Genomic DNA, 8,196 nt, shown 5'->3' with positions numbered 1-8,196 from the left:
TGTCAAGACCTGAAATTACCCAACCGAAGAACGGTCGCAGTTCTAGCATCCTAGATACACCAGCCACCTGTTGACAAACAGTTGACCAATACCTTCTTGTGGGTTCAAAATAATAAGAATGGTATGTTATTGGAGAGATAAAAGTATCTTTGTCGCCATAATCCGCACACGTTTGATGGTCACTTTATGCAGGGCTGAATCCAAGGTGGGGGTGGGGGGTCCTGGGTGCCCGACCCCCCCCCCCCCCCCCCTTACCCGGCAAATGAACCTTTTTTTTTCTCCAGGAGAAACTGAGAGAAAAGGCATGAAAATGTAGACGACTTACCCGAGTACGTTCAGTGGAGTTACCCCACTCTGGCCCTGGGCCCATGATGACGTTGATGCTGGTCTGAAACACACACAGACATAACAATGAAACACACGTTGCTATGATTACAGGCAACAGGCTGCGAGCCGAAGAACAAAAGAAAAAGAACGAAAAGAAAACCGTGTCAACACATTAAAGGCAAGTCATGACATTTCTTCACTGTTAAATCCTACCATTGTTTCGCTATCTGAAAGAAATCAACAACAGCATCGGCTCGAATGTGAAAGTGACACGCAACACAGTGACAGTGACATTTTTGCACGTGCTGCACGCACTGATGACAACACGCCCTCTGAACGTAATAACAATAGACAGGGTGAGGCTGAAGCTGTGCTATTGTCGCCACGGGCCACTGAGTCACGTGGTGTGTCTGTTTTGGATACCTGGCTGTTGAAAACACAGTCTCGGACCAGAGAAGTCACAGAAACACAGGATACATCAGAGAAAAAGGCATCTGACCTAGGTTACAGTCTGTCGGCCGTAAAGGAGTATGTGTCGGGACTGAAGGACCGATCAGCTGTGCGTGCAGTGAAACATGTACACAGAAACAACTCTTTTCGAAGGGTGGTTCGTGACAACACAGATGACAGACAATCACTGCTATGTGAAACTGACGATTTCGTGTTGGTCACCGATTGCAGCACCGACAAAAGTCCAGGCACGTTCTGGATGATCAAGCAAGCAGCTCGCCACATGATACGAGAAGAGAAGGAGTACCTCGACAAGCTTCGCCGTGGGTCATGGGTCACCCGTCGACAGGAGAAAATTCGCCGATCAACTCCGAACTGGGCTACACGAACTGTCTGTACTCCGGGATGTGACTAAATTCTACCTCGGTTGACAACAAAGCTATTCGGTTCGGATATCGTATCGATGTTGTGGGTGTGACTCGGGACTTTTGTTCTCATCATGACATTTTGGAGAACGGTGTAAATTGCATCACACAGAACAAACGGACAATACGAACACTGACGTGGAAACTACCGTGTCGGGAAAGGGATGGAAACTGTAAATCATCCCTATGATCGGTGCATCGTTAAACGTTTCATGTTTTCGAAACTATGTGTACACCGATTTCCCTTCCCCTCCTTCCCCATTGCAAGGGGCCGATGGCCTAGCAATTAAACTTTCGTATTCGTATTCGATTCTAGTCTGAAACAAACACACAAACATAATTATGTAACACATGTTGCTATGGTGACCTTGTTGCTGGTCTGAAACACACACAGACATAACTATGTAACACACGTTGCTATGGTGAACTTGTTGATGCTGGTCTGAAACACATACAGACATAACTATGTAACACACGTTTCTATGGTCACGTTGATGCTGGTCTGAAACACACACACAGACATTTATAACCATGTAACACACTTTGCTATGGTGACCTTTGATGCAGGTCTGAAACACACACACAGACATAACCATGTAACACACTTTGCTATGGTGACCTTTGATGCAGGTCTGAAACACACACACAGACATAACCATGTAACACACGTTGCTATGGTGACCTTTGATGCAGGTCTGAAACACACACACACAGACATAACTACGTCTGGAACACAGTTTTCGTGCAAAAATTTAAAGTATTCAAAAATAAATCCCCCGAAAGCGGCGTATGGCTGCCTAAATGGCGGGGTAAAAACGGTCATACACGTAAAAGCCGAGGGAGTTTCAGCCCATGCAAAAAGAAGAAGAAGATCCAAAAAGAAATCAATCATAGTACCGACACTGCACGAGTTTGTTTGCCGTCATTAGTGACCTGACGCGAGGGAAGTGCGTGCTGATGTTTGCTGTCGAGTATGACTGTTTCAAACCCAGCACAATCCCACCCATCAATACAACACAACTACCTCTTGACCTTTTTAACGAGGAGAATTTTGCTGTTGTGAATTTGAGTTTGGACGGTGTCTTTTCTACTGTAAGAACACTACCTCATGTATAATCAATCTGCTTGCTGAATATGGTTTGTTTTGTTTGTTTGTTTGCTTAAGCCCAGCCGACCACGAAGGGCCATATCAGGGCGGTGCTGCTTTGACATATAACGTGCGCCACACACAAGTCGCAGCACAGGCTTCATGTCTCACCCCGTCACATTATTCTGACACCGGACCAACCAGTCCTAGCACTAACCCCATAATGCCAGACGCCAGGCGGAGCAGCCACTAGATTGCCAATTTTAAAGTCTTAGGTATGACCCGGGGTTCGAACCCGCGACCTCCCGATCACGGGGCGGACGCCTTACCACTAGGCCAACCGTGCCGGTGCTGCATATGGTGGGGGAATGAATGGCCGGTAGAGTCATATGGCTGGTGTAAAAATAAACGGTCTCATCCCAAAGGTCTGCACATCTGCCTACTTTTTTCCCCATTTTATGACGGGTAGTATACCTCCACCCCACCACCTGACCAAAATACAACAACAACAACAACAACAACAACAACAACAACAACGAAGACAGCAACAACAAAGAATCAAAAGGGAAGTCATGAAAAACAATCGTGTCACTGACAAGCACACCCCTGAATGAAACACTTTGCAATGAAACACTTTGCAATGAAACAATTTGCAATGGAACACTTTGCAATGGAACACTTCGCAATGAAACAATTTGCAATGGAACACTTCGCAATGAAGCAATTTGTAATGGAACACTTCGCAATGGAACACTTTGTAAATATTAGGCTGTCAAGTTTCGTTCATTCTTATCCAGTCCGTCTAATACAGTCTCTAGCGAGAACAACAGACAAGTGGGAAATTAAATATAATTACATTCCTGTTCTCCTTTTGAGTCGGGTTCTCATGCCATCACAAAATACATGTTAAGTTTTGCTATGTGTGTGTGTGTGCTCGCGGTCAGCTTTACACAGTGGACTGGGTGGCCGAGTGGTAACGCACTTGCGCACGGAAGCGAGAGGTTGCGAGTTCGACCCTGGGTCAGGGTGTTAGCAATTTTCTCCCCCCTTTCCTAACCTAGGTGGTGGGTTCAAGTGCTAGTCTTTCGGATGAGACGAAAAACCGAGGTCCCTTCGTGTACACTACATTGGGGTGTGCACGTTAAAGATCCCACGATTGACAAAAGGGTCTTTCCTGGCAACATTGTATAGGCATAGATAAAAATGTCCACCAAAATACCTGTGTGACTTGGAATAATAGGCCGTGAAAAGTAGGATATGCGCCGAAATGGCTGTGATCTGCTGACCGATGTGAATGCGTGATGTATTGTGTAAAAAAAATCCATCTCACACGGCATTAATAAATCCCCGCGCCTTGAATATGTGCGCTATATAGGCCTAAATTGCATAAAAATAAAAATAAAAAATAAAATCCCTGCGCTTAGAACTGTACCCACGGAATACGCGCGATATAAGCCTATTGATTGATTGATTGAGTGTTATCAATAGGAGCCCGGGACACGATGAAAGAAGCAATGACAACAGGGGCGGACGAGGGGGGGGGGCACAGGGGGCACGTGCCCCCCCCCCCGAAAAAAAAAGAAAAAAAAAAGAAGAAGAAAAAAAAAAGATTTTTCTATGCTGATTCTATGACCATTTCTAAGTTCAAATGGCACCAGATGGCACCATTTTGCTTCTTTGGGCAAAATTTTTTTCCAGGGGGGCATGCCTCCGGACCCCCCTAGCAAATTCGGGCGCTTCGCGCCCATCACATTCACTTTCGATTCAAAGTGCCACCCCCCTTACAAAGCAACTGATCCGCCCCTGGACAATGAGGGTTTGATAAAGACCTGCCTATTATCGATGGTTTCATAATCCAGAGCGACCTGTTAGGTAAAAGACCGGACCACTGACCTGGTGACGTCTCGGTTCCTCCCGCTGACGTCGCTCAGTCACGTGGTCACGTGACTCGTTCTTCCCGCCAATCCGTCTGCTCATGGCTCGTCCACAGTTCTACTTCTTATTTTGTTAATGTTTCATGAGTCTTGGATTCTGGTCGTGTTACTATGTGGGCAATATAGATCTATTCCAAAGTAGTTTGTTCAGTCTAAGCTATGTCAGTTTTACTCACAGGAAATCAACAACAGTCCGAAAACAGTATAGATCTATATAGCTCTGAAATGAGTGACACAACTCTGATGTCGTGGTGCATCGATTGACTGGAACTTCTCAGTTAGTCAAACACTGGACACCTGAATTGTACACATTCCGAGATATAAAATGAACAGTTTCATTACTGTAGTGTCTTCACACTGATCAATTCTCACAGGTATTCAAGCAGTGAAAGATGAATGACGCGGGGGCGAATGACGTTAGGTCGAGTAAAACGCACAGTATAAAGCACTGACTTTCCTCTCGTTTCTACGCACAAGCAAAACTTCGTTCAAAGAAGCCACCAAAAGAACCACAACCAATGCCATCATAGTATACTTAGAATGTAATACATGTTATTGCCACGTGCGAATTGCATGAAAACTTGCCGAGAACATTTTAACAACGCACATATAACTTCGATAAGAGTCACATGAGAGGAAGGTCATGTGAATGTGACAAGTTTAACTCTCTCTCTCTTTCCTCTATCTTCCGTATCGAATTACAGTAATACCGTTTGAAGGTGCGCTCAAACACAGTAAGAAAGAATAGCATGTTGATCAGATATCAGAGCGAGATGTTGGTAGTAAAAGATACGCGACGACCCCATTACTTGCATAATGCGGCTTGTTACGGGATATAAACTGAAACTGTTGTTGTTCACGTGTATGACTTGCCACGAGAGAAACACAGAGAAAGAGTTATACCAGGTGTACATGAGTTGCTTTATTAAATATTGAAAATACGAGCGAAATGTGTCCCTGAGGGACATGTTACCGGTATCCCTTTGCCGGTAATAAAGATTTGAATATCTCTCTCTCTCTCTCTCTCTCTCTCTCTCTCTCTCTCTCTCTCTCTCTCTCTCTCTCTCTCTCTCTCTCTCTCTCTCTTTGCTTCCCTGTTTATCTGTCCGTCCCTCCGTCTGAATTTGATTTTCTTCTTCCCTTTTAAAATCTGGTTCAAATTTCTCAAGACCATCAGTTAAAAAACATACACTGGGAATGAGATGTTTGTTAAAATGGTCATAATACATGTAATCTCTGTTTACAAATATATACACTTACTTTATAAGACACACAAATACCATGTGGTAAAAACAAACACCAACCTAAACATTGAACTCCATTTATTCATACAAAGAACACACATTTTACTTAAGGAACATGCACTTGTGACGCCTGTTCAAGCTTTTAATAGGGAGAGATACACTCGTATCAGGGGACAGTATCCAGGGTAGCCTGAGATGAATCAGAGCTGACTTGTGTCCCCTCTTTCTTTCAAAAGCCAATTAAAGTAATTCGTTTTGATGCTACTGCTCAGCTTTAAAGCCCCTGCCTGCACTTTTCATCTAAAGTCCGGGTGACACCCGGGTACATGCCCCTAATGGTTTTAACCGTGAGGACCTTACAAAACATTTAAATTCCTGCCCGCCTTCTTATACACTGCTTCAAGTCGCTTAGAGTCAGGGTCAAAAGGTGTAACACATACCTACACCCCTTTGTGGATTTGAATTATGATAACTCTGACTTATCTGAAGTTATCAACAAGGCAAGTAGCAATGATGCAATCTCCTGATTTGCTGAATGACTAATTTATAACCACACTATTATTTATATATATATATAAGTCTTGATATCTGATAAAGTCATGTGAACACCAGTCAGTGCAATAAACTAGGAAACATAAATCATAATGAATGCTATGTTTGTGACAGTCCAAAGTCTGCTGTAAACAACTGACACAAAGCCTGTCTCTACCATGCCCAAAAGGCATACCTTTCAGTCTAAAACCACACACACATGCAAAAGCAATACACACACACAAATACTGCTTGCCAACTTAATTACAAATATCACCAAAGGAACAAACCAAAATAATAAAGTGTGAGGTCATTTAGTCTTATCCAGTGTATAATTTTTGCAAAATCAGAAAGAACTTATAAAAACTGAAGAAGCTTCTTTAGACTTCTGTTATCAAGTAACAAATCTCACAATTAATATACCTCAGTGCATAAAATAACTGCATGAACCCAAACAGGTGGGCACTTGACACAAATAGCCCATTTTGTGCAATAATTATGGTAAGGTGATTTTGTCACAAAGCGGTTGTAGAGACAAACTGGGAAGCTGTCATAGAAACCACTCTTGCCTAACATTTTTGCAACCAGCTCTCCAAGCTTCACCCAGACCCCTGTAGTTTGCTGAGGTCATGTGCCTGTGGAGGGCACTCTAGCTGGGGAACAATTGAACTTTAAGGAAGTCCAATAACAGGAGCAATCACTGACACAACAACACATGACTGCATATATACGTTGTCCTATTATTAATCCAGCTCTCAACACAACGTGCTGTGGCTACAGTCAATATCATGCAAGTGTCACACCAAACTTACCATGTGACAGTAACACACAGCGCATTACACGTGACTTTTCATAAGGCCAAAAAAAAAATTGTCTGTTTCTGGTAACATGGCTAAAAAAAATAGGGTCGGTAGGTAGGGATTTTTTTTATTTTTATTTTTTTTTAAATTTTTTTTACCCCAAATGTAGACCAATAAAACTAACTTTAAAAATCGCGCAAAGAGACTGGATTCACTATACATAGAGACAAGACACTCAACACATTTACAAATCGTCAGCGGACTTTCGTTTTCACACGTTTTTGTTGTTCATTTTCTCACCCTGTCCTTTACCACCAAAAAAAAAAAAAAAAAAATTTTGAGTTTGGAAAAAAAAAGTTTAGGGTCGGCGCCGAAATTTAGGGTCGGTCGGGTGACCAGAAACAGACAATTTTTTTTTTTTGGCCTAATAACAGTTGTGTTAAACACACCTCTGATAGCTCTACTCCCAAGTGGGGCTTAATGTGCACAGATGTTATCATGAAATCTAATATTCTTCTCTACCTCTTTCAATATGTGTGTGCATTTGTGTGTGTGTGTATATGTGTCAACATAGGTGTTTTTCTGTCTATCAGAAAGATACATTCTGAATTAAATTTAAAAGTAAGTGAAACAATGACTAAATGAGCACAAACACACACACTGTCCTCTCTTTCTGCGGCCCTATGCTCCACAGGGAGTCTACAGGAATAAGTCAAAGTAAGTCAAAAAAAGTTCTCTCTTTCATCTTTGCCCCCCCCCCCCCCCCCCCTTTTCTCATGAAATCAGCAATCCCCCACGTATTGCATCATATGCAAATCACTAAGTCATTAGTAATTACCAACGCTTGATCTATGTAATTACTACTGGCTTAAATCCAAGCCCCATCACAATGCAAAAGCTAAAACTAACACTAACAGAATGTCAAGAAATAGCACTAAAACCTTACTTCCTGTGTTGATCAACTTGATGCTGGCAGTTAAATTCATACATGAACAGGCGAAATAATGCCACCAGCGGAGACATTCAGGGAAGGTTGTATCATGTTGTTTCTCTTTAAGTTCTTTCCACAACAGTTTACGTTTCTTTGTTCTCTCATATAGTAAACATACTCTCAGTTACCGTAGACAATCCTCATCACACAACCCCCAGTCTCAACTCATTCCGGGTTTGTAGTCACGTCTGGGGATAATCAAGCACTGACTTACCTGAGTATTGTTACCCGAGTGTTAAATTTTCTGTGTTTCATTGACGAATACGTCAAAGTTCACAGAGTGCATTCCCACATGACTGTCCCAGAGACTATCTCTGACTGTCCTTCCCTCAAATCAGCTGGTCCCATGATCCGTGTGTTATGTAAACAGGCAGGAGTTACCGCTCTTGGGCTAGACACGCAGAGTT

The 8,196-nt window shown here is 42.8% G+C and overlaps 1 protein-coding gene across 2 annotated transcripts in view; it reads right to left on the bottom strand.

Moving 5' to 3' along the window:
• LOC138965186 (phospholipid-transporting ATPase ABCA3-like) overlaps positions 1–8,145 on the bottom strand; it is a 62,801-nt gene extending 54,656 nt beyond the window's left edge. The window contains exons 1-2 of one of the 2 annotated variants that reach the window (XM_070337306.1): positions 8,004–8,145; positions 326–388 (exon numbers count right to left, since the gene is read on the bottom strand). In XM_070337306.1, the coding sequence (XP_070193407.1) occupies positions 326–370 (45 nt within the window). In that variant the 5' untranslated portion in view covers positions 371–388; positions 8,004–8,145. Of the gene's footprint in view, positions 1–325; positions 389–4,182; positions 4,478–8,003 lie in introns of those variants that run through there. The other variant, XM_070337305.1, reaches the window with a different exon arrangement.
• Positions 8,146–8,196: the final 51 nt, after the last annotated feature.

The sequence above is a fragment of the Littorina saxatilis genome, linkage group LG4 (assembly GCF_037325665.1).
Source record: "Littorina saxatilis isolate snail1 linkage group LG4, US_GU_Lsax_2.0, whole genome shotgun sequence".
Classification (NCBI taxonomy): Eukaryota; Metazoa; Mollusca; class Gastropoda; order Littorinimorpha; family Littorinidae; genus Littorina; species Littorina saxatilis.
This window is presented reverse-complemented; position numbering and strand designations above follow the sequence as displayed.